General features: G+C 39.0%; 7 protein-coding genes and 1 long non-coding RNA gene across 10 annotated transcripts in view; 4 read left to right on the top strand and 4 right to left on the bottom strand.

Annotated features, from left to right (window-relative positions):
• The window catches only part of LOC135799283 (uncharacterized), a 99,597-nt gene that overhangs the window by 29,451 nt on the left and 45,383 nt on the right, over positions 1-24,763 (bottom strand). The window lies entirely within an intron of this gene.
• Positions 40-1,662, top strand: LOC135799657 (uncharacterized). Its single transcript, XM_065312844.1, has 6 exons — positions 40-300; positions 373-681; positions 748-936; positions 1,029-1,200; positions 1,256-1,338; positions 1,398-1,662. Exons 1-6 carry the CDS (start codon positions 81-83, stop codon positions 1,598-1,600), a joined length of 1,176 nt encoding a protein of 391 aa, XP_065168916.1. The 5' UTR covers positions 40-80; the 3' UTR covers positions 1,601-1,662.
• On the bottom strand, positions 1,647-7,534 carry LOC135799658 (dynein axonemal assembly factor 11). Of its 3 annotated transcripts, XM_065312845.1 has the most exons (9): positions 7,272-7,534; positions 7,142-7,207; positions 3,836-4,003; positions 3,488-3,716; positions 3,297-3,386; positions 3,063-3,203; positions 2,902-3,000; positions 2,665-2,817; positions 1,647-2,539 (listed from the first exon to the last, which is right to left on the bottom strand). In XM_065312845.1, the coding sequence occupies exons 1-9, from the start codon at positions 7,352-7,354 to the stop codon at positions 2,429-2,431; spliced, it is 1,140 nt and encodes a 379-aa protein (XP_065168917.1). In that variant the 5' UTR covers positions 7,355-7,534; the 3' UTR covers positions 1,647-2,428. The 3 variants fall into 3 exon arrangements, with proteins under 3 accessions (XP_065168917.1, XP_065168918.1, XP_065168919.1); XM_065312846.1 differs by lacking the exon at positions 3,297-3,386 and having other exon boundaries at positions 7,272-7,533; XM_065312847.1 differs by lacking the exon at positions 2,902-3,000 and having other exon boundaries at positions 7,272-7,530.
• LOC135799661 (coiled-coil domain-containing protein 86) lies at positions 7,608-8,217 on the top strand. The gene is made up of 2 exons (XM_065312849.1): positions 7,608-7,765; positions 7,825-8,217. The coding sequence occupies exons 1-2, from the start codon at positions 7,731-7,733 to the stop codon at positions 8,165-8,167; spliced, it is 378 nt and encodes a 125-aa protein (XP_065168921.1). The 5' UTR covers positions 7,608-7,730; the 3' UTR covers positions 8,168-8,217.
• Positions 8,158-10,166, bottom strand: Mccc2 (methylcrotonyl-CoA carboxylase subunit 2). Its single transcript, XM_065312843.1, has 5 exons — positions 10,003-10,166; positions 9,453-9,944; positions 8,817-9,405; positions 8,634-8,768; positions 8,158-8,582 (listed from the first exon to the last, which is right to left on the bottom strand). The coding sequence occupies exons 1-5, from the start codon at positions 10,117-10,119 to the stop codon at positions 8,251-8,253; spliced, it is 1,665 nt and encodes a 554-aa protein (XP_065168915.1). The 5' UTR covers positions 10,120-10,166; the 3' UTR covers positions 8,158-8,250.
• On the top strand, positions 10,393-10,921 carry LOC135798306 (cytochrome c oxidase subunit 7C, mitochondrial-like). Its single transcript, XM_065311108.1, has 2 exons — positions 10,393-10,583; positions 10,720-10,921. The coding sequence occupies exons 1-2, from the start codon at positions 10,497-10,499 to the stop codon at positions 10,834-10,836; spliced, it is 204 nt and encodes a 67-aa protein (XP_065167180.1). The 5' UTR covers positions 10,393-10,496; the 3' UTR covers positions 10,837-10,921.
• Positions 11,257-12,029, top strand: LOC135798403 (V-type proton ATPase subunit G-like). The gene is made up of 3 exons (XM_065311245.1): positions 11,257-11,513; positions 11,569-11,768; positions 11,844-12,029. The coding sequence occupies exons 1-3, from the start codon at positions 11,432-11,434 to the stop codon at positions 11,925-11,927; spliced, it is 366 nt and encodes a 121-aa protein (XP_065167317.1). The 5' UTR covers positions 11,257-11,431; the 3' UTR covers positions 11,928-12,029.
• peb (zinc finger protein pebbled) lies at positions 11,932-24,653 on the bottom strand. The gene is given in 5 exon segments (XM_065311244.1): positions 11,932-14,502; positions 14,569-17,176; positions 17,179-17,829; positions 18,571-18,645; positions 24,329-24,653. Coding segments are annotated over 4 exon segments (4,461 nt in total). The 5' UTR covers positions 18,632-18,645; positions 24,329-24,653; the 3' UTR covers positions 11,932-13,361.

Genomic DNA, 24,763 nt, shown 5'->3' with positions numbered 1-24,763 from the left:
CTGATAAGATATCATTTTACTAAAAGATAATTTCTATCCGAACACTTGATTCAGTCCACTTGTTCCATCAACTTAACAAAATGAATTTACTGTCAATAATATTTGCAATCATTGTTTTGCTTCAGTTAAGTGAAGGAAACGATGTGTGTGAAGCACGTTATCATGTAATTTCATCGCTTTTGCAAAGTAATTGTCCAGCGGACGTAATAGATGAGTCGGGTAAAGTCACCCACAAGTATTATATATTCCCTCATGGTGGCGATCATGATTGTTTTCCTTATTGCAGGAAAATCAAAACTGGTAAGCTTAAAATATTTGATTTATTGTTTAAATGATGTTTTAAATTATTTTAAAACTCTGCTACTCTTTTAGAATTGAACTTGTATCAGTTCTGTTCAGATGAAAATGTATGTCCTCCTGGATACCTATGTGAAGGCAAGGAAGAAGAAAAGCATTGTGTCCTTGATGATAACTCCTGTTTCAAGTATTATGTGAATTATGCAAAACCAGACGCCAGTTATTTCCGTGCCATGTGGAGACCTGAGTGTCTTCCTGACGGCACATGGGCGCCGAAGCAGTGTAAGGGTGAAAAGGCAACAGGAAGATGCTTTTGTTTTGACGCTGTTGGAACCCGCCTCGATGGTCACCAATGGTGGCGGCTTGCAGAAAATATGACATGCGGTAATTTTAAGATTACAGATTGCAGGTTGCATATACAATTTAATTGACAAGTTTGATTCTTTGCAGCTTGTAGTCGAAAACGAGCTGAAATGATGAGTGATAAAAGTATTGGATTTGTGAGTTTGCATTGTGACGACGAAGGCAATTACGAACCGATGCAATGCAATGACGGGCAATGTTGGTGTGTGCATCCACCAACGGGCGAAGTGCTTTCTAAAGTTGTGCCTGAAAGCATGTGGAAAAAACTATCTTGTTGTAAGTATCCTAAATAACACCTTCATTCAATCATTTCAGAAAATATTTCATTTTCAAAATAAATGCACTATTATTAAATATACTCTATACAGATGATGATGTACTAAATGGTAACCAATATATGCGCCAATGCGAAAGTAAATTGTACGCACAGAAAAAAATTGTTAATGAACTTCACACGCACGGAACAATTGGTTTCGAGTATGAAAGTATTCTCTGCGATGCCGATGGAACCTACGGAATCTACAGCGTAGCTGATAACATGTAAATAATTAAATATTAATATATTACATAGCCAACTAAATACCCCAACCCACAGAGCATCCTGCGTTTGGAAGGATGGAAAACCACTTGGTTTTGCTCTAAATCTGGCCGAAGGTGATGTTTCATCAATGGACTGCAGTAAGTTCTTATAACAAATCACCGTATACGAACTAAAATATCTAAAATAAATGTTACAGAATGTGCACGAGATTTAAAGATATTCGAATTAGGTGGTCAGGATCCTAAAGCACGTGGCAGTTGCGACGGAAAAGGTAACTACATGGAAATCCAAGTGAAAGTTATAGATGGTGAGAGTAAATACTACTGCGTCGATGAAGACGGATTCCAAAAGGGTCCGGTGGTGGACAAGAAACCCACAAATTGTTTTTCGTTAAGATAGAAACTAAAACATATAAAAGTTACAATTCTCACACAAATTCAATAAATTGTTGTTTATAAAAATGTGTATTCTTACTACAATATATTATTGCCTCTTACAAATATACCAACACCGACAATATATGATTCGCCAAACATTTGCACTATTCGTACGTTTGTATATAAAAATAGTAAGTTGCAGCTTGCACCAAAATGAATCATTTTATATACATATTTTCGAAATTCCTGCTGCAGTCATGTTGATAATACATAATCAAAATTGCACCATCAAAATAGTATTGGCAAGATAAGAGTGACAAACAATTCAACGGACAAACAGACTAGACTATCATACATTTTGATTCTTTTGATGTTCAACGCGTTATTAAGTCATATCCTAATAAGTGCTGATGTAAAAATGTAAACATACTAAAACGAAACTAATAATTTCATATAATTTATCTCTAAACTTAACTTAACAATCAGTAAATGTAAACGAAGAAATCTCATACGATGCATAAATTAAATCAGTACGTTTTAGTTAACTACTATACACAACCTCTGGAGTGAGACATATTATACTTAACTAATTGCATAAGAAGAGTAAACCGGAAATAAATTAATAAATAAGTAAATCGTCCGACTAGGAAAGTGTAGTCGAATAAAGTAGAAAATTAATCTCGAGTTGTTCAAAATCATCCAATTTAAAAAATATGTAATACTAAATTTAGAGATCAAATTAGTAACAGTTAGTTCGGGTGAATGATAAAGTCATATATTGAAATCCTTCCTTTTGTTGCATTCGAACATATCAGCGCGTCTCTTCTTCGGGGCTTGGTTTCTGCTTGTGTCATTCGTCCAACTCGTTCATTCGACAGCGCACCGCCATCTCAACTACTTCCAAGCTGGGATAATCTAATTCTTTAACTAGGCACAAGACAGCCGACAAAATATTCGAATTCTGAAATACCAAACCAGAAAACACATGCTTAGAACGAATACTAATAAATCACTACAACTTAAAAACATAAAATCTTGTGATTACCAGAGCGAGTTAGTAAGCAAAAGTTTAAAACAATACACTACCCTCGTAACAGGTCGTCGTTGAAAAGGCGGCCTGTGAATAGCTGAGCAATTGTGTTGGCTGGCACTACGTACAGGACCTTCGTGTCGGTAGGACATTTCGCTGCCATCTTCTCGATACATGCTCCTTGAATATCTATCGCCATTTGTGTATTCCTAAAATAAATTAACGCACATTTAATTAAAACTGACAAAAAAAACTATAAACTGGCTTAAAACAAGTAGATAAGTATATAGTACCTTTATGCTATTAGTAGATTGACTTGTCACCAAGCGAGATTCTTTGAAATTATGTTCAGATGTAATCGGCTCCTCATGATTGTTAGTTGATGGCGCTTTCTGCGCATGCGTATTAATGTTTTTAATAATAAACCAATAAAATTAACGATTGTATGTGTTACCTCGTGCTGTTGTTGAGGTTGATGCTTTGGCGACAGAGGATCATAACTACTCCTTCGTCGTTCGGTATATTCGGGTTCGGGTGAGTAGTTTATCCTTCGTACTACTTCGGGTTGAACTGGCGGACGCCTTGGCGGGCTCATCTAATACAACACATATCATTAATTTTGGCATAATAAATTCTTTTTAAAGAATTAATATAAGTATTGAATGAATACTGAGTATTAAATGAATACCTGTCTTGGTGGAGTATACTCAGCTGGTACCTCGACTTTGACCACCTCCGCTTCCGGCAAATATTCATCCTCTTCGATTTCAATTTCCGACTGGTTAAATACAATTAATAAAAATGGTTAATATGTAAATGATGAATTAATCAATTAGTTGGTTTTATATAAAAATACAAAAAGTGTCGCATGAAATTTACTTCCTGTCTAGACGGACTTCTCTGCGGTGAGTACTCCTGCTGTGAAGGCGGTACCTGCTGTTCTTGATATTGGTAATGGTTGGAGTACTCCTCCTCGCTCTCCTGAGGATCATCCGGATGGGTGAGCGTCTTGCCGCGACGTTGAGCCTCGCGCAGCTCGTCCGGCGTGACAGCGACGTTGTCCAGCTTCTGCAGCTGCGGCAGTGCGCGCAAAACGGCATACCGATAACTGTAAACACGATCGTCAAGATCGTAAAGCGATATTTATCGTAAAAAAGACGCGTGCAGCGCATCGGCGAATTCCCAATATCCGCAATGCACTCACGCAATCAACATATTTCACATTACCCGTCCGTATTGGCACATGGATTCTCGCCCAGCCAGAGGTTCTTCAGGTTTGATAGACTTTGCAGGTATACGACTTCGTTGAGGTCACGAATGTCGTTCTGCCTTATGTAGAGTTCCTCTAGACGCTTGCATTGACAGAAGTCTTCTAAGCTATTTATCTTGTTGATACTAAAAAAGAAAACAAAGTTTTATTAGCAAAAAAATAAATTTGCGAAAACATAAAATCGAAAGTCCTCATTATTAACTCATATATCACATATGAGTAAGCAATTAAAAGAAAAAGCCTTTATGCGAGTGGCCTAAAAAATATCAGAGTGTAAACAGCGTGCGCATTAGCGTTACATTTACTTCAATTACCGACCGCATTTACACAATGGCTAATTGCACGCCAAACGTTTCATTTCGTTTCAAATCGTTTCGTCGGAATAAATATTCCAAATTTAACTACACCCACATCAAATATCAAATTTAATAAAACCTTACTACTTAAAATATCGACATAACATAACTTGTCGCAGAGTGATACTCAATTTTCATATTTCCTCAATTTCGCCTCAACTTTCAAGCGTAAATCCAATCAATAAAACATTAGGTATTCCCATTGATAAATCAATAAAGTTGGTAATCATTTCAAAGTCAAGTAAAGCATAGTTGAACAGTTCCAAGAAAAAGAATTATTCTAAATCTAGGACACCATGTGAAATGTGTAACATGTGCAAAGCAGAACTTAAGAACACATGCAGCGAGTGCATCTTAAGACCGATTGCAATAAAACTTTCTTTCTTTGATGTTTTATGTTTACTTGTAACATAAAATGTTTAAATTGAATCAATTTGACTAAAACCAACTTTTAAATACAAGAAATTGATCCTATATACTAAAATTTCAGTTTTTCTTGACCTAGAAACGAAAAGAAAACGCCCAGACGGTAAATGGAACTTTAAATGGATTTTTTTAACTCTGCAAACTTGGTTAATTTTTCCAAGTACTCTTTGCATTGTACTGAAATTAATAAGACTTGATGCATATTTAATAGGGTGTGCTATGATGAGGTGATTATTCGTTGAGCTATCAGGAATGCGTGCTTAATATTTCCACGCCTTGGATTTTTTTCACTTCGTGCGTGTTTCCTGAGAGTATTATGCAAATTTATCGAGAATACCAATTTTTCTAGACCTTCACTTTTATTTTCTAGACAAATTCCAATTCAGGAAGAGTAGAAACCAGTCCAAGCACATAATTTCCGCTCATGAGTTATTTAGTCATTCCGCAAGCATCAAATATTACCTCTGACATTTAATTTGTATCAAACACACGTAAGCGTCATATGAAGTGCACACGACACTACAGATTATTATCGGAATATATTCGAAATTCAACTAAATTATATGTCTCACTTTAAGATGTGTTAGTTTATAATTTATTTGGAATTTAAGATGCACCGCGTTTCACTTGGTACCTACAAATGTGTGTAGTGCTAGAACTAATAATACACATTGAAGAATTCTCGTCCTAGAAACGGCAGACACACCTCTGAATTCTGCCCGTAGTTCGTTACGCGGTTTCCATCGTGGGAAATGAAACCACAACGATAATTAAAATCACGCACTCTAAAAACGAAGCCAACACCTACAAAACTACGAGCATAATATAGAAATTACATCACATGTTGATTCAAATTCAAGTTGAATCAAGTAGAAATGTGAATGGCAAGGATTACTCATCAATTCCTATACTTTTTCCAATAATTATTTCCTCATTGAACAACAAACAAATACCAGTGAGTTGTATTGTGAGCTGTTTGATCAATAGTTCAAGACATGGCGTAAAATAAGAAATAATCAACTTGAAGTTGTGGGAGGTTCCGCTTTTCAGCAGAACAAACAAACAAATGTGACACTTGTTTTCACTCATCGCACGTGTTAATTGAATATCAAATAACATTTAATTTGCAAAGTCTAGTCGATATTTTTATTGTAGCGATTGTACAATTGCCGGTCATGATATGTCATGTGACATCCATTGCTGTTACTCTGCCACTGCTCAACGAACCAAATATGACCACAAGAAGGACACACGTGGGATGTGTCTTATATAATTTCTAGATTATTTAAATTTTACGCGTGCTACACGACGCAAATTAACTCAACATTTTTTTTTATAATATATTAATGTTTAGTGAAACCATTTTTGTAAATTAATATAGGTATTACACATATCGTACACAACTTTTCCCTTTATTAAATTATTTTCTCTTTCGCAGATTTTATTTTATACAAAAATAAAATTAGGAAAAAACAGTAAAAATTTCATTCTACACACAAGTTGATAAACATTCCTTAAAAAATATTCCTGTCCTGATATTACTCTCTTTCTATCCTCGTACAATAATGTTAAAAATGTAATTTTCCATGCAGGTAGGCTAAAACCTTATATTACGCACTTTTTGTACCTTAAAAACCGTTTACCAGCTGACACACATCATATTTATTACCATAATTGATCAATATTTCTGGCTAACCTCGTTTTCAGCCCTAATTTATTATTCCTGCGATATAAACAAAAAAATAATAAAAAATAAACCCTATAATTATCGATCTTCTTGGACTAGCATCGTGTAATTTACCATACGAGTACAATATGAATAGTAAATCAACGAAATTTTCTGAATAACATCAGCTGCGAATTTCCAATGTCTCCAATCACCGCATCGAGTTAACTTGTTCTTCCTACGCGCAGAATATACACGTCCATATAAGAAAATCAGTTGCTTACGCGTTGTTTAACATTTTTGGAAGTTTTCAGTCACAAGAACGCTAGCTTGACGTCAAACTAATGCGATTTACATTTAATAAAACGAAACTACCTATATTATATGACTAGTTACACAGTTTTAGTTTTATGGCTTGAAAAGTTTAAAACAATGGAGTTTCCCACATTAATTTGACACAAACACTCTTTTCACATTAAACTACACGCCAAAGTCTACCGATAATATTGTGGTGATTCTACCTGTATAAAAAAGTCTTGAATAATTATGTATTTCGTGTTAAATTGTCTGATATTTGACTAGATCCAATCCTGAAAGTGTAACTTTACGCACCGATGATCCCACAACATATCACACACACACAGGCAACTAATGTACCAGTAACAAACGTGATTTCTTGTTGCTTTCGTAAGAATACGAAGCCGACATTGTGCAGTAAGTACAATAAATAGCTCTTTGTTTCGTTTTTGTTTCTTTTAGATTTTGTGTGAACGAAAACTGACGCGCCGCAAAACATAACAATAATAAGAACGTACCTGAGCGATAGCACTTCAACGGCGGGCATGCGGCGCAGGAGAGACACATCAACCAACTCGCTACCCCTAAATCAAATCAAATCCGATTAGTGCACTGTGACCATGATGCAACCGGAAGATGTAAGCGTACCAGCAGTTGAGGCGCTTGATTTTGGACAAATCCGAAATCTTCGTCCGCGCAATGACCATCTCCTCAGTCAGTCGTTTTGCCATTGTTTATGGTGGATTGTTTAACGAGATTCCGATAGTCTAATTTACTATAAATTAATATGATGGTTTCCTGCAGGTGTTTCACATTTTTGAATGCGAATGGTTATTGATGTTTATCGTAAACACGCAGCGATTTTGCTTGTGAGCACCGGACCGCGCGACGTCGCTGTCACACCGTGACTGTCTCACCGACTGTCTGCTGGTTTATTCCTGTTGAGAACACTGAGCATTCGTTGACTGCTACCTGCACGGCAGCAGGAAATTTGATTGACAGTTGGATTGTAGCGCTTGGCAACACTGGAAATGCCATGCTTGAGTCTGTCAGAAATTTCTAACCTTCAAAACTTTCATGGTTTAAACGTGTTTTGAAACTGACACAATGACGACGAAAGAAGTAAAACTTGATACACAAAAGTAAATGAAGTTATAATTATTATTACTTATGACATAATGTATATTTTGATGTTTTTTAGAACAATAATTAAAGGCAGACCGAAATCTGGCAGGGTCTGGAAATCCGATCGAAAACGCTTTTCATCAATTGTGAAAACAAAAGGCATTCGCAACTCATTTGAGAAGAAAGAAGCACTTAGAAAACAACTGAAACTAGCCAAGGATGCATCTAGAGCGATAAAAGAAGAAAAAGCTCAAGAAAAAGAAGCCAAAAAAGAACGACGAAGAGAAAATTTGAGAAGACAAGAAGAAAACCTAAAGAGATCAGAAATTGTGCAAGTCATAAAGAACACAAGCAAAATTAAGAAAATGAAGAAGAAACATTTGAGGCAAATTGAAAAGAGGGACACAAATGATATGTAAGATAGTTATATTTTCTTTAAAACAATTAAAACAATACATTCTTTACTTTACATTTTGTAAAACCAGTAAAAAATAATGGCAAGTTACATTCTGAAGACACCAAACTTAGTATCTTCAGGTGGACTGTTAAGAGCAGTGGCAAGGCTAAGACCTAACACTTTTCTGGTGTCTTTAGGATCAATAATACCATCATCCCATATCCTAGCAGAGCTGTAATAGGCTGAGCTCTCTCTTTCAAACTGATCAATGATTGGCTTTTCAAATTCGGCGACATCTTTTTCGGACCAGTTTTTACCTTTACCTTTACGCGCAACTTGAGATAAAACACCAGCAGCTTGTGGACCACCCATAACTGCTATTTTTGAGTTCGGCCACATATAAAGGAACCTTGGCGAATACGACCTCCCACACATACCTGAATAGAATTAATTGTTTATGTTGCAAATGTCATGTAAATTAAGTTTACCGTAGTTTCCTGCTCCATATGAACCTCCAATGATTAATGTTAGTTTAGGAACTTTAGCGCACGCAACAGCCGTCACCAGTTTCGCACCGTTTTTGGCTATTCCACCGGTCTCAGCCTGCTTACCAACCATAAATCCTAAATCCAACAATGTTATCAATTATAACAAACAGTATAATTACATACCTGTAATATTTTGCAAGAAAATCAATGGAATATTTCGTTGTGAGCATAATTGAATGAAATGCGCGCCCTTGATAGCACTTTCCGAAAACAAAACACCATTGTTCCCAACAATTCCTACTGTTTTCCCATACAACTTAGCAAAACCACATACTAGGGTTTCACCATATCGCTTTTTAAACTCATCAAACTTCGACCCGTCGAAAATTCGAGCGATGACTTCACGTACATCAAATGGCTTAAATGGATCACCATGAATCAACCCATACAATTCTTCACTGTTATACAGTGGTTCCTCATATGGTTCATTGAAACTAGTGCTTGACTTCTTATTCAAGTTTTTCACGATGTTACGAGCGAGAACAAGCGCATGTTCATCGTCAAGGGCATAATGATCCGTTACTCCTGAAGTGCTACAGTGCATATCAGCACCACCTAATTCTTCAGCTGTAACTTCTTCACCAGTTGCAGCCTTGACCAAGGGAGGCCCAGCGAGGAATATAGTGCCGTGTTTTCGTACAATGACTGACTCATCAGCCATTGCTGGAACATAAGCACCACCTGCAGTGCAAGACCCTAGAACTATAGCAATCTAAAGACACAAAATGTTTTCTGATTTTTAAATGCAGGGACCAATACCTGTGCGATTCCTTTTGCAGACATGTTTGCTTCATTATAAAAGCTTCTTCCAAAGTGATTTTTATCAGGAAATACATCAGACTGATGAGGTAAGAAGGCACCACCACTGTCAACTAAATAAAGACATGGTAATTGATTCTCTTCGGCAATTTCTTGAGCTCTTAATTGTTTTTTGATGGTCATTGGATAATAGGTGCCACCTTTGACTGTTGCATCATTAGCTATGATCATACATTCTCTGCCATGTACTCTGCCAATGCCAGTAATAATTCCAGCACAGTTGATGTTGTCATTATACATATCATATGCAGCAAATGAAGAGAGTTCCAAAAAGGCACTATTCTTATCTACCAACTTGTTGATTCTCTCTCGAGCCAATAATTTGCCTTTTGCTGTATGTCTCTGTACAGCTTTCTGGCCACCTCCTTGAAGTAAAGTTTGAGAACGATCTTTCAATTCATTAACAAGTTTGGACATATGCGCATAATTCTCCTTGAAAAAACATTTTTTGTTATAATTGAACAGTGCGCGAAAAACTTTTAATACTTACTTTGAAGTTTGGCGAGTTGAACTCGCACTTTGTTTGGATTACATTTGCACTTTCCACGTGAACAAATCGCCGGAAAGCGCATTGTTTCTGGAGAAAAAATCTGCTCTTTGATAACATACTTGCGACGAGTGCTTATATCACAGTTCGGAGTTAATTTACATTAAATCAGCAGGAATTCAGGTTTAAGTAACGCATGCGCAGCTTACAGACACAAAACATTAATTTCTTGAATTGGTCTTACTTTATTACGTTGATAATTTGAATTAATATTTTATAATAAATTAAGTTACATTTAATTTTATAATCAATAATTAATTTGATTAATTTTGAATCTGATTTCAAAAATAATTTCTCGATTATCTTGTAGGTTCAATGTACAAACTTTGCGACAATAGCGCCACCTGGATCTGACATCTAAAATCCATACTTTACGCTATCTCCGTGCACTGGTCAGCACACATTTGAGTATCACGAAATCAAGAAATTAAGACAAAATGATTGGAAGAACCAGCTTGTTTGCCAGAAATGCTATCTCCCAGTTTGTGAGGAATAGCGGCGGCCACGGGGGTGTACCCGGAGAGGTAAGCAGCGTCTATTTCCATTATGTAATAAGTGATACTAGTGAGGTTGGGTTGCCATTTTAAGTGCCCCACAGTGTACACATTCACTTTACTAGCCACAGACTAATGTTAATAAAATTGTGTTTTTACATTATAGAACCTGCCATTCGCCTTGGGCAACAGATATAAGTTAACCGCCATGTTCATTGTTTTCTTTGGTTCTGGCTTGGGAGCACCTTTCTTCGTACTCAGGCATCAGCTGTTGAAGAAGTAGACAATTAATTCCTAAAATAGTGGTAATAGTGATTTCAAACAACTTAAAATGTACATTTGTCAAGCAAATAAATAAATTAAACTAAGTATTTTATTTCTTTTATCATAATATGGAGAGTTGCCTAAGTGAAAAGCTTCCTAGTTATAAAATGTTTGTTTGGTTAGTTGCAAGATTAATACCTAGATGGTGCTTGATGTTTGAAACTTGCTCAAAGTTTTGACTTCTTATCAAGGGTTAACAAAGTAACATTAAATTATTGTCCTTTGAAACTGTTTTTATTTTATTGAAAACACACAGATATGTGTTTCAGCAACAAATATAATAAATAATAATGCTCCGGAACTCCATTACGCAATCGTTTATTTTTATCATAAGTATGAAATTAACTGCTCCGAAACCTGTGAAAATTCGTGGACCGCTGCACCGAAGTTAGTTAAGCATCCGAAGTCGTAAAACGCGTACCACGCAATAACAACGTGACCGCCATAAATAAATTTAGAGCAATTGACTTCGTTTATTCAAGTTATATGTCGTTTAAATAGTTAAGAAGTTTGAACGTATCAACGCCGCAAACAATAGTGAGAGATCAGTCGCGATGGCAAGCCAGACACACGGCATTCAACAGTTGCTCGTAGCTGAAAAGCGCGCGGCGGAAAAAGTCTCCGATGCCAGGAAGCGTAAACATTTTTGCTATTTTTGGTTTCAAGTAATATTTATCGGTGAGTTTTGTAGGTAAAGCGCATCGAATTCGGCAAGCACGCGAGGAGGCGCAGGCAGATATCGAAAAGTACCGCAACGAACGCGAAAAAGTCTTCAAGGAGTTCGAAGCGATGCGTTTGGGATCACGTGAAGGAATTGCACTGCGGATTGACGAGGACACAGAAATGCATATTGAGAAAATGCAGCAGGACGTTGCCAACAATAAGGAACAAGTATTACATATTAATATACTCACAGAAAAACAAGACAATCAAGAAAAAGTTTTCTAATAACTTGTTTTCTTTTAGGTAATTCAAGAATTAATCTCATTGGCATGTGACATAGTCCCAGAAGTGCATCGAAATTATTTCGTTGTAAATCGCCGAGTGTAAGTCATATTTTTGAGCATAATTTATTATTTAAATCGAAATATAACCAAACAGCATCAAATTATAATTATTAAAATAAATGACAAACATATAATTTAGTAAGAATCACCTGTACGGGTAGTGAACATTATTTTATATCAAATTCGTTATAATATAGCGCAATAGTAAAATAAGTATGTATCATATATGGCATATTCGATGGTAAGGAAAACCCACCATTTCGTAATTATACATTAATAAAACGAAAAAGGTATATATAGACTCAATCAGCTTTCTATCAATCATTGAATTAGTCGAGCAGCACAACAAAACCGCGGCGCAACCGCCTAAAAGTATATCAGATGTACACGAAAAAACTTCTACGATATATTTAAGTCACTCACAATTGCTTTTATGATAGTTATTAGTTTTCGTTAATTACGTTATACAACTCCATTTCTTACAACTATTAGTTAAATGTGCTTTTGCGAAGAAGCTCCGTTTCAAATATCATTATGTCCGATCTGTCGATTCTAGAAATTTTACACATGTTTTCCATACAATCAACAGGCTGAGATAATAGTTTTGCACTTCTCAAGCATCGAATTACGTTTTAAGACACTGCGTGAATGTGTAGACAATCGTTATGTATATATCAAGTAATGATTAAATATATTAAGTGCACTTATGAACGAAAATCGTGTGCCGACTACAATTACTTCTACTAAATGCTAAAATTCACCATCGGACGTTTGGAAACGTCGAAAATGATTGGGTGTGTTATATAGCGCCAATTTTATACAGTAAATACTTTACAGAGCGTACGCAGTTGATGACAAATTATTGCTTACGATACCAACTAAAATGTAGTTATAAACAAAGACGAAATTCGCAATGTTCATTCGTCTATTTATACAATTGAACGAACATTCAAATTCTTGCTTAGTATTTGGTATTCTAGACCGTATTTATGATTCTCCATGTGTTGATAGTTGATATATGTATATACAATAATATAAATAAAAGTAACAATAATATAATAATAGCATTTTCTCGCTTCTCGATATATCATAAAGTTTAATTTTTGGATTTGCAATTTTTGGAATCATTGACTTTTTAAGTACCATATACTGAACACTATCAACTAATAATAATAATTAAGATATAAAATTACTTTAATATATTTTGATTTTGAAACTATTCAAGATTATTTAAATATTAAATATTCACTCCAAAACGCCACAAATCTACACACTACATTTCTGAAGTAATTCGTTGGAAAAACCTGACTAGATTCTTTTGAAATCTTTACGTTTTTAAATGCAGTTATGTACAAAATTGTTAAATCAAATCGTTTTGCGTGCAAATTATTTGATTCAACAATTCTAAGACTAATTATTCCACTCAAAATCAATACTTATTTAATATTAATTAATCTGAAACGGTCGTTTCAAGTCGCTATTCCTTGCCGACGCCTAATAATTTCGCCGCGTCGTCCGCCGACCCGGTGAGAACTTGTTCCATCAGCGAACGGTCTCTAATCCCCAACAAATTGCTTATCAAATCGCTACCTTCGTTCACATCCGAATCGTCTTTCTCCTTATCGGATGATTCGCAGGTTGTTACCGTGTTGGGCTCAACGTGGTGCTTTTCCAGCGCGGTTTCTTCATCAGACTGTGCGATGTCCTGTTGGCCGAAGGCGAGATTATGCTTCTTACGATGGCGCAACATGCTATGCTTCAGAGTGAATCGCCGCCGGCAAATGTCACAGCTGAATGGTCGCTCGCCAGTGTGCGTTCGCATATGTCTCCTCAAATCCTCCGCCGACCAGAAGCGACGCATGCAGAAAGCGCAAATTACTTTACGATTGGAGTAGTCAGGGAACTTCCCACGGATAGTTTCATTATCCTCATCATCATTGTGGTTGCTCTCTTCTGGTGTGGAGGCGTTAGCATCCAAGGCGTTTTTGCTCATGAGGAGATCATACTCGGAGGCATGTTTGTCTCGGATGTGATCGAGAGATTCCTGGCGTTCCGCAAACGAGTTATCGCAGAGGTGACACTTGAAAGGTAAATCCGAGTTCTGAGTGAGATGTGCATTGTCAGGAATAAGACTCAGAGTTGCCTTGGAATGTGAGATCTGTGCCTCCCAATCGGACTTATGATCGCTGTTGTTCTTCTCGTCCTCAGAGCTACCGGCTTCGTAACCTTGGCGGTCATCCTGCGCCCCGTGTTTGGAAATCATGTGCTTCTTCAGATTTGAATAGGTAGAAAATGTGCTGGATGGACAACTGGAGCACTTGAAAGGGCGTTCGGGTACGTTGCGCATCATGAAGCTATTTGCGGTCTCATTGGATATGGTGGTAGCAGTGTTACCATGCTTGCGAAGCAAGTGACGGTCGCAGTTGGATTTGGTAGTGAACAGGAGTGGGCAATGGCTGCACTTGAAAGGTTTCTGACCAGTGTGGGTGAGAATGTGACGGCGTAGGGATGATGTCCATGGGAACTTTCGACTGCAATACGGACAGCTTACACGGTTAGGTGCTAGTGAATATGCGGACTTCTTCTTTTCTGGTTGGCTTGTGTGATTATCACTTTCCCTATTTAACCAAAAACGATTATAATTAGTATCTGTGTTAAAATTTTTCAAATAAATAGTAACATACCTATTTTCATCAGTTCCAGAGTTTCCTTCACTTGTGCTACCACTGGCAACCAATCCTTCTTCATCTTCCTCACTAATTTCATTCTCTTCCTGCTCTGGACGGAAATACTCCTTGAACTCATTTTGTTGTTGTGAAGCATTTACCAGAAGCCGGGAAACAGGAACCAAATCGGAAGCGTCTTCTGCTTTCTTGTTGTTTGCTTCTCGTTCAAATTGCTTCTCTTTCAACAATTGCCTATCCCTCAATTCTCTTAATTTATCCTCCAAAATCCTTGATTTTGGTGTTTCTGGCTTGATTGGTTCTGGTTTAGGTGAATCTTCAGGTTCATCAATGACCAACGCATCGGCATCATCTTCAGGTTCATCTTTTCTTCCAAGTTCTCTCTCCTGGGCTGCTCGTAAATGCTGCGACAATATGGCATATTTCAGTTTCTCAGCAACTGAAGTTTTGTTGTCTTCCAAATCAAGCGATTTTGATGCTTCATAGGTTGGAATACTGAGCTCACAAATAGGACTCTTCATCGCCGGTGGTAAATTTGGTTTGCGTCCTGGATTACCCATCGATGACCTCTGACGCTGTGACCAATACTGTGGATGTTGCTGTTTAATATGTCTCTCCATATTAGAACGCAGAGTAAATCTGGCTGCGCAATGCTCACAGGAGAAAGGTCTTTCTGTGCGATATCTGCGTTGTTTCTGTTTGGGCATTAAGACTCCATTCTTAATAACCATCTTAACCGAGTTTGGCGATTGAAGCAGTTCTGCCTTCGGTTGCATTACTGGACTGCTCTTCATTTGGATATTCTCATTGAAGTTGTCCACATTCAACGTGAGCGGTTTCATTTCCTCTGCTTTCGGAGGTTGAGATTCAACTTTCATGTCGCTAAAGAGTGGATAGTTTGGCGGATATATATTTTTAATGCCGCCACCACTGAGTTGTCTTTGAAGTCGGTCCTTTGTTTCCGGGGACATTGGCGGGTCAGGAAGCATTGTTGGAATCATAAGAGGATTTAAAGGATTTAACGGAAAGCCGGGCATACAATTTCTGTACCATGCCAAATGGGCAGCAAAAATTGCCGATAACGCAGGATCAGCTGCCGGGGAACTCTTGAGGAGTTGTTGAGTCAAAATGTCTGTCATTGGGAAATTTGGAATTTGATTCTTAGCAGATGCATCCGCATCGCCATCTTCAGCTCTGGAACTGTTTTGCTCCTTGGCGGGATTTTTCTTACTAAGATCCAGTGCCATGGGTTCGTTGTCCTCCTCATCAGAGTAGGGTTCTTGTTCGGGGATTTTCTTCAAAACATTCACATCTTTGACTCTGATGCTTGGAATTGGTTTGTTTGGAGTTGAAGTTGCAAATTGTGAAGTCCAGTTGGCATCCTTTGCACGGTTCTCCGCGATTAGCTCATTAACAGTTGGCATTTTAGGTACAATCGGGAATAATGTAGGAAAATCTTTGGTAATATGCACATCAGGGAATGCAGGCGGAATGCTATTAGGAGTGGAACTACGAATTGAGTTCATTTCGCTTGAGTCAATCGAGTTGCTGCTAGTGTTGAGTTTCTTCGCATCCATGGAATGTTTGTTAACATCTTCGTTGGTAGGATCCTCAGACGGATGATAAATGATGGCTTTCTTGACTTCTTCACGCGTATTTTTTGAGTGTCTATTGCGCAAATGGCGTTCACAATTTGCTTTCGTAGTAAAAGCATAGTTGCAAAGGGAGCATTCGTATGGACGGTCACCATTATGAGTACGCATGTGACGAATCAAAGCTGCTTTATCCAGTGAAGAATGCGGACACATGTTGCACCTATAAGTACCATTAAGAGCACTATTCAAATGATTGCGATTGTGACCTTTTAAGGCCCTCAAATTGGGAAACACCGATGTACAAAGCCGACAAGGGAATTCACCCCTCAACTTCATCTTTCTAAACTCCTGCGCAAACACATCCTGAGATTCTTCCTCCTCTGTCTTCTCATTCTCCAACTGAGAGATTTCATGCGATTTTCCTTGGAATTGCTGCAGGAAACTCCCGTGCGTCATTGAAATAATCGAAGGAATATCCGCCAAGTCTTTATTATGATCCATTGATTTGATCGCTTCTTCAATGTTATTCTTAGTCAAACCTTGTCCCAGCATAAACGGAAGCGTCTTCAATGCCTGATGTTTATCAAAGGAGTTATCCTCCAAATCCAAATGTCGGAAAAACTCATCCCGTTTGATATTAGCAGCAGCACGTGGAACATCAAGGATTTTCTCACGGTTCCCACATTCTTTCATATGAAACTCCAAAGACTTGTCACAAGGAAACGCCCTGGAACATTTGCTGCACGTGTATCTTGGCCCCACCGCTGACTTGTGGAAAACCTTTTCGCACTCGTGCCGCGCAATGTGAGGAAACTTCTCGCTGGTGAAATCAACATAATCGATGTGTTTGAATCCAACAACCACGTTCTTCGACTTTCCATTCGTATCATCAGCGTGCACGGTCAATTTATGATAATTGAGTCGTTTCTGATTATTGAAAATTTGATTGCACTGATGACACTTGGCTGGATAATCCGGATGATTATCTTCCAAATGCACCTCGAGAGATTTTTGCAGTTGAAGTCATCGCGACTGCACACAGGACACTTGAATGTCTCTTCTTCAATCTCCAAGTGTGGTTTCTTCCGGAGTTGAAAGCCTCCTTCATCATCCACGTTTAATTTACGCTTGCTGTCGTATTTGTCGACTTTGTTATTGTTGTTATACTCGATGCTCTTGGACCCGCTGCTGGACACAGTACTATCACTACCGTCCGATTCGTAGTTCTCCGCTTTATGTGTGCGCATGTGCCGATGCATGTTGCCGTTGGTGGTGAAGGTGTCACCGCAGTATTTGCACGTAAATGGCCGTTCACCGCTGTGCACCAGCACGTGACGATCGAGACTCGAGCTGGAGCTGAGCACCTTCGAGCATATCCTGCAGGTATAGCCCTTTTCGGGATCCTGCGGCGCTTCCGCGTCGTTGTTGTGCGAGCGTATATGCAGGGTGAACTCGTGCTGGGAGGTGAGCATGCGGTCGCAAATGGGGCAGAGGAATTTTCGATCCGGCGAGCTGCAGTCGGATCGATTGTCCGTTTCATTCTCCGATTGCGTTCTATTTTCGTCGTGCACGCTGCTGGGGAAGGTTGAATTTCCGGTCGCGGAAAAGATTCCCGAATCGCTTTGGCTTATTTCTTTGGTTAATGGTTCAGCTGTGACTTCCATTTCTACAACAATCAAAGCGCACTGATGGTAAAATTCGAAATCTTAAAGACGATGCATATACACAGAGTTATTGTATTCATGTTATCTGCTATTTGTTAATATGATTTCATCGTTACATATTTGTGGACTGACCCAAATTTCTCAACGCATTGTCTCCGCGTCAACATCCGAATTAAAAAATAAATAAAAACGAGTTACTCACTCACACAGCAGGCATACCTACATGTTTTAAGTTAAGCGCAAATCAAGTTGACATCAACTTGGAAATAGGTGTCTCGGCCGGTGCGCTGACAAAACACAATTCACAATCATATCGAATGCGTGCATTCAACATTGAGCAATCGTTTATTGCTCGCGCGCGCTCACTTACTTTGCTTATTCGCCAGAGACACGAAACGCCACAAACAATAAAACAATGCTCAATTTCATCAAATATATATAACGATTTGAGTAAAACGCGACATTTTCTAATTACTGTAGCGGAAATAACAACGCCGTATGCCCGTATACGCACACGCCCGGAGAGCGCGCGCAAAAAAAACGAGAGTGTAAACAGCAACCTCAAGATATCTGAGCATGGACCACAAAGGAACGAGATAGCGCGACCGAGATTTTAATAGTTTCGGAAATCGCGGTTTGGCCAGCGCACCGAAATGTTATTATTCAGTTATTTAGAGATATTTCGAGATTTTTTCCATATTGTGCGCTGCGGCGACGAAAACAGTTAGTAACATTTTACGTACCATCGATTTTAGCTATGGTGCGGTCCAATTGTCGTGGTGGCAGACAGAGTACACCTTGCATCTCGTAACTATCTTCTGCAATAAGAAAACAAAAACATATAGACTATTTATTGTTCAATACAAAATAAAAGAAGCAAAACGCGATTGGTGATAATGATTCGGATACATCTGCACAGCCGGAAAGATGCTTACTTTAACGGCTCTCCGAACAACAAATCGCCCACATCTCGTCTACTCGCACACTCGCGCGCGGACTTTTTTGATGTCGGACTGCGCTCCTTCGGAAATTATGCGTTATTTACGCAGCATATGGCAGTTTCACCTGCCCGAAAACGTATCGAGCGGGTACGCGCTTGCTCGAGAGCACCTGCTTTTCGGCCGTGCGTGGCGCGTGCTGCTCTTTTTGAGCGACCCTCATCGCTACAGAATTAACCGACAGATAGAAATATATCAGTTAAACCACACACACACATGTACACAATGCAGGAGGTGAGATTATCGGCTTCGAATACTCATTACTCACTGCGCACCGCACTTTCAACACAGAGACGCAACGTTTCAAAACCGCGTTTCAATAAATAACTAATGCGATTGTTGAAAATTCAATTAAGAAATTGAAATATGTGTTGTTACACAAATGCATATTTATCAAAAATAAATTGCACAAGTTTTGGTACCGACTGCATTTTGTGTAGGTATATTTGTATGTATGCGTAACGAATTATTTTTAAGGTCGATTTATCTGTGATTCACTATTGATTTTCATTCAGATCTCGACTTTCGCAGGCGCGGGCGAAATTTCACTGTGCATTACTTAAACAAGAGATATCGACCGGTGTTTGCTCAGATTGTGTCAATACTTTCGTATATACAAAAATTGATTGATTCAAGCTGATGTTGGTAAACTCATACAAATATGATTTACTAGTTAATTTTTCTCTTCTTTTTAAAATTCGTCTTTTACCTAGCACACAAGTGGTATTTTATATTTCGTTAATTATCAATAAATTAGCTGCGTTTACAGTGCTTGTGTGCGCGCGTGTTTATGGTCCGCCGGCGACGGATCTCATCATATCATCTTGTATGAAGAAAGCGTGGCCGCCTCGCAGGCAACACGTCAAACTCAACCACACAACAAACGTCGACTCGATATTCATCGATATGATTTTTCTTCGAACACTGTTTGGAGCGCAAATCTGCGTTGGCGCATGTTTCGCGAGATAAGCCAATTCGGAGAATCAAAACAGTAGCAACTAACAAATCACACAATTTTGTGGTCGCGCGTTCACCAAGAATTTCGTTATTTATGATTTCGGCATTTCTCCAAAAATTTTATTTCCATGCGCGCGCTCAACTTCCTCTCAATCTCAAAAGTCGTGTAAACTTGCCACAAACATGTCTGCAGGTCTCAAGCGCACAACGCAAACAAGCGCAAATAAAAAATATTATACACGTATATGGTAGGAATAATGAGATCTCCGTTACGGTCCGCTCAAGATGAAGCATTCGAGAAGATTTCATTAGAGTCTGCGTTTTTGGTCACGCGAGGTTGGCTCTGCGCCGAGCACACCGAGCTAACCATCGCGGATGGACTTCTTGAACTCACAGCACCGGCAGCACCACCACAGCGCCTTTAAAACGTTTTTTTACCAAACGGAAATACATTGTCTCGCGACCAGCGCGCGCTTCCGATCTTCAAGGGACTTCAACTTGGACTTGAGAGAGAGTCAAGCCTCTGACGCGCGCGACTATCGAGGGTCGGCGAATTCTCGGTAACTGGTTGAGTCATTACGTGGAAAGCGCACTGATTCGCAACTTTTTAAACGCGCCAACTTTTTGCTTCCGCTTTAATTAGGTACATTGATTAATCGATGATCATATGATGCACACAAAGGCGTAAATTGTTGTTATGATGCTAATATTAGTAATAGACCCAATATAATGTATTTAATTGTTATCTGTGGTTATCTCACGACATCGGGCAAAGAAAAATGTTTGCTTTGAATGAGAAATTCGTCTCGTTAGGATTTCCGCACACAGTTCAATGAATGATTATTGCGCGCGCTTCGTCGTAATGAAGCTGATAAAATGTCAATGTTTAATTAAAAACGATTTCGGATGCGTTTGCTTACTTACACACACACACAAATAGACATAGTATACTCGCTAGAATTACATCCCGCAGTACCTATATCTTATCGTCGAGTTTATTTAGTTGATCTTAGAGAATACCAGATGGATTTTATCTGCCTAATAGTCGCAGTGTAAACAAATTAAACTAAACTAAACAGCTTGATTCGATTGATCAAGTTTCAGTGTTTGTGTGTTGTTATCGTTGCAAGCAAAAATAGAGTTTCGCATGGATGATTCCCGACGTGCGGGCATTTTGTTGAAATCTAGAGCGCAGGGGAGGTTTTTGTAAGGACTCCAAAGGACGAGGGTGAAAAGCGCGCGCAGCCAATTGCGAGAGTTTTCCAGGGCCGCCGACGGATTAGAGAAGATAAATGTATAGAGCACAAGAGCGCCGCGCCGGACGGTTTCGTGAGAGTGGGGAATTGGTCGATGCAGCAGGAGGCCGGGGCAGGAAAGGTGTGCCGCGGACTCGCGATCTCGCGAGAGCAGGCGGGCCAAGATGGCGCCGCCGCCTGCCTGCTTGCCAGCCGCCTGTGGGCGCGTATTGATCTGTGTTGCGATCTGTGCCCGCCGTCTCCATGCCAACGCACACATCACACACAGACACCTGGCGCAAGCGAGCGCCGCAGCGCAGCCGACACCCTCTCTGCCGCCTCTAACACGCAGGATGGCGCCGTCGACGCGCCCGCGCGCGCTCCACAAAAGGGGGCTCGAGCCAGAAGATAATAAATTATCTCTTGATAATAGCCATCGGGGCCGAGTTAATGAGATTCGCTCTAGCGGAGATCTAGGTACTACCTATATGTGTATCTATGTACACCTCGGTACAAAAGCCAAGGGTGGCACAGTGGCACTGATTGTTATTGGTGTGTTCGCCCGAGGGCGGTATTGTCCTCCATGCGAAACTCGCAGGTGATACCATTACGGCGTCGATTCAGAATTCGGATTATAAAATATCACTTAATTTCACCACGATTTCTGACTTTGGCCCACACCTAGCCGTAACGAGCGTTAATAATCTTTCAATTATACGACACGTACCAACACACACACACACACACATGCAATACATTAATTTATGGCCAAAACATCAACTTTCCAAAATTAATAAATTTTAATTCCGATGCTTGGTCAGCGGCTATGGTGAAACCTACGTGGTCTTATAGAATGTAAGACATTGTCCTGACACAAAATTCCAAATTTCGAAAGCACATTTCGTTATACCTGCATGCTACATGCGCGCCACACACGAAAAAAATCGAAATGTGCGCGCGCGTAATTTAATGCAAGTTAATTCTTACATATGAAATAATTATAAAGATGTACTCTTCGTATATTAGTCCGCTAATTAAGACGGTAACGTCCTGATAATTCCAGTAATGAACGCACTTCGTAAGCTTACAAGTGAAATGCGCCACATATTTATCCGTATAACTATCAAATTTATTGAATAAACGCGATTTAATCGTTTAGTATACAAAAACACAAAATGAAGGAATTATTTAGTTAAAAATCTGGGTTTGCAAAATCTTTCAGTTAATCTGTAATCATTATTATAAATAATAGTTAGGTAAATAATTATAGTTATTAATGAATTACACGAAAACCAATCAACTTATGTCAATTATTCCTTCAGTAATCAATCTAGTATTAAATTCGACTTCCAATACAACTTTTTTTTACGTTACTATTACTTAGGAATATGTTCTTGAGAAATTTGCGTCAAATTTTTATTTTAAAATTATTTTTATTGATTCTACCTTTAAATTATAACGAAAATACTAATTAATATCTAGGTAAATAATTTCCCGATGAATAGGTATAATTGAGAAAAAAAGTATAAAGAGATGAAATGTCAGAAGCAATTATGATAATGAATGTTTAGCATCGAAACATTTAAGATGAACAAGGGAGCAATTTGAGAGGAAATCGTAATAGTTATTAACGTCAACGTCAAATACATATAATTTGCCTCGCATTGGTTTTTGATTCCCGCGCTGCGAGACAACAATGGCGCACGCCGCATGCCGCACGAGAAACATCAGAACGAGAGAAACACAACAAATTGGCAGCGCGCCGGGGCTCAATGACAATCACACACAAATGTTTTGCAAATCGCATTATCCCGAGTCGAGACGTCCTAAGTAGGTACACGATACACGCGGTTACTGTGTACCAAGAAAAGCGGATTATTTTCATTGGCTATTATTCAAATGCGTAATTAAATAAAGTGCAGATGCGTGTTTACCTTGTGTGTTCAGAAACAATGTGTGGACATTTCGAGAGACAAACGCGCAGATTGGAAATTACCCGAGATGGAGATGTAGGTAATCACATAGACTCGAAAATGTCCGCCATCACGCATCTCGAGCGCGATTCCGCGAAGCGATATTAAATTATCGCTTTTCGTCGTTGTCGTCGACGTCGTTGGTGCGCACACGCACAAGAAAACGGCAAACAAGGTGGAAAAACGTAGAGATAAAAACGAAAGTGTTGTCCGTCTCTATAGCAACCCGGTGGATACACACATACTTATCGGATAGACAGGTATTCATTGTCCTTTTGTGCGTTCCATGTTCAACGAATTTTCTCTCCCCCACGACTGTGTCCGTCAAACAGAGAATCTATTATCTATTTTTCTTACTTCAACTCTCCCCATAATCATAATTATTCATGGAAATGTCAGGGAAATTTGTGCAGAGCTTTCCAAAATCATTCAAAAGAACAAAAGCACGCAAAAATACAAAAACGTCAAATATTAAGTAAATTAATAAGCAAAATTTCATCAATTTTTGGGTAAATTTTGTTTGATTCAAAAACAATATGCGTTTAACTTTGATAAAATAAAAATTATAAAAAATAAACTAAAATTTTGAAATTATCTGTGCATAATTTATATCTTGATCTATAAATTAATTATTTTTTAATTAATTTGGCGTTGTAATAAACCAAAATGTGTCATTTTTATTGGAAATCACGAATAAAATAAATTCCGACTGAATAGCTGACATAAGTGTACTGCAATGATTGATGTTTCTTGGAATTTTCATCGATTGTTATCGCCACTAAGAAATCCCCCGAGTGGAAGCATAAAAAACGCGCGTGCGCCTCAGCTGGAAAAGCCTAGACGCCTCAACAGCATACACACATCATTACGATGCTCGCAATGATGGAAATAATAACGAAACGAACTGTTTCAATTAATTAAATGTATTATGTTTATGTTTACTGCTTAGCGCGCACTGGCAGCGCAGCCACTTTGGCAGGCTTCGCGGTCTGATAATTTAAGGCATCGGGCATCATCTTTTAGCGCGTATTAGCGTATTGCCGCACGATGATTCGCAATTATACCGCCGCCGTTTCTACCGCCGCGAAATCAGTTTCTATACGCGCCTGCCCCGGAGTTTCTTTTATTTTTTCCGCGAAGGAGCCCCGCAAACACGCGTGTCTCTCGCGCATAATGCACGCCGCGCAACGAAAATGAAAGTTGCGCACGTTTTTACAATAATTAAGCATAAGTGCGCGGCGCAAAATTGACAAACACAAGAAAATCGCGCACGCATAAATCAACGATTTCACCCGTGGATGTAATGTAGTAATTTTACACATGTGCATGTGCTCTTACCTTGGTTTGATAATTTGGTAATCCATCAGTCCAAATTTTTCCTCCGCTAAATCCGTGAAACTGTCATCGGTCGGATTTACGAAGTTAAACAACACACTGACCAGAAGATTACACTATGCGTTTGTTTGGTTATGAGTTTATAAGTTTTTTTCACATTCAGCACTGCGTGCGCTCTCTGCGAGACGGGACCGTCTCGGACGACGGCCGAAGCAGATCTGAAGATTTTTCTCTGCGACGATCGAGCCGGCGGTGTGTATGTGTTGGGAAAATCACGCGCGGGGCGCTGCGCTCGCGAGAGAGTGAGATGTTCGCTCTCGGAGACGTGCGGCAGAGTGACTTTACGAAAAGATCAACGCCGCTCCAACATCAGCTTGACGGCGAAGAGCGCTCACGATTGGCCGGCGCGTCGTTTGCGTGGTGGGGCGCGTGGAGATA

The sequence above is a fragment of the Atheta coriaria genome, unplaced genomic scaffold (assembly GCF_025399875.1).
Source record: "Atheta coriaria isolate IRGN ID8LTWV9N9 unplaced genomic scaffold, Caltech_Dcor_3.1 hic_scaffold_9_pilon, whole genome shotgun sequence".
NCBI classification, from domain to species: Eukaryota; Metazoa; Arthropoda; class Insecta; order Coleoptera; family Staphylinidae; genus Dalotia; species Dalotia coriaria.
The sequence above is the reverse complement of the archived record's forward strand: the minus strand, read 5'-3'. Positions and strand labels throughout refer to the sequence as shown.

What these genes read in the sequence shown, in the direction of transcription:
- LOC135798403 (XM_065311245.1), top strand. Translation starts at nt 11,432, where the DNA reads ATGGCAAGCCAGACACACGGCATTCAACAGTTGCTCGTAGCTGAAAAG. An exon ending in AGTCTCCGATGCCAGGAAGC is followed by an intron (nt 11,514 to 11,568) that starts GTAAACATTTTT and finishes TGAGTTTTGTAG; the next exon opens with GTAAAGCGCATCGAATTCGG. An exon ending in TTGCCAACAATAAGGAACAA is followed by an intron (nt 11,769 to 11,843) that starts GTATTACATATT and finishes GTTTTCTTTTAG; the next exon opens with GTAATTCAAGAATTAATCTC.
- LOC135799657 (XM_065312844.1), top strand. Translation starts at nt 81, where the DNA reads ATGAATTTACTGTCAATAATATTTGCAATCATTGTTTTGCTTCAGTTA. An exon ending in TACAGCGTAGCTGATAACAT is followed by an intron (nt 1,201 to 1,255) that starts GTAAATAATTAA and finishes CCCAACCCACAG; the next exon opens with AGCATCCTGCGTTTGGAAGG. An exon ending in TGTTTCATCAATGGACTGCA is followed by an intron (nt 1,339 to 1,397) that starts GTAAGTTCTTAT and finishes TAAATGTTACAG; the next exon opens with AATGTGCACGAGATTTAAAG.
- LOC135799658 (XM_065312845.1), bottom strand. Translation starts at nt 7,354, where the DNA reads ATGGCAAAACGACTGACTGAGGAGATGGTCATTGCGCGGACGAAGATT. An exon ending in GAAGTCCGTCTAGACAGGAA is followed by an intron (nt 3,387 to 3,487) that starts GTAAATTTCATG and finishes GTATTTAACCAG; the next exon opens with TCGGAAATTGAAATCGAAGA. An exon ending in AACGACGACCTGTTACGAGG is followed by an intron (nt 2,540 to 2,664) that starts GTAGTGTATTGT and finishes TTGGTATTTCAG; the next exon opens with AATTCGAATATTTTGTCGGC.
- Mccc2 (XM_065312843.1), bottom strand. Translation starts at nt 10,119, where the DNA reads ATGTTATCAAAGAGCAGATTTTTTCTCCAGAAACAATGCGCTTTCCGG. An exon ending in TCAACTCGCCAAACTTCAAA is followed by an intron (nt 9,945 to 10,002) that starts GTAAGTATTAAA and finishes TGTTTTTTCAAG; the next exon opens with GAGAATTATGCGCATATGTC. An exon ending in TTTCTTGCAAAATATTACAG is followed by an intron (nt 8,769 to 8,816) that starts GTATGTAATTAT and finishes TGTTGGATTTAG; the next exon opens with GATTTATGGTTGGTAAGCAG.
- LOC135798306 (XM_065311108.1), top strand. Translation starts at nt 10,497, where the DNA reads ATGATTGGAAGAACCAGCTTGTTTGCCAGAAATGCTATCTCCCAGTTT. An exon ending in ACGGGGGTGTACCCGGAGAG is followed by an intron (nt 10,584 to 10,719) that starts GTAAGCAGCGTC and finishes TTTACATTATAG; the next exon opens with AACCTGCCATTCGCCTTGGG.
- LOC135799661 (XM_065312849.1), top strand. Translation starts at nt 7,731, where the DNA reads ATGACGACGAAAGAAGTAAAACTTGATACACAAAA. An exon ending in GTAAAACTTGATACACAAAA is followed by an intron (nt 7,766 to 7,824) that starts GTAAATGAAGTT and finishes GATGTTTTTTAG; the next exon opens with AACAATAATTAAAGGCAGAC.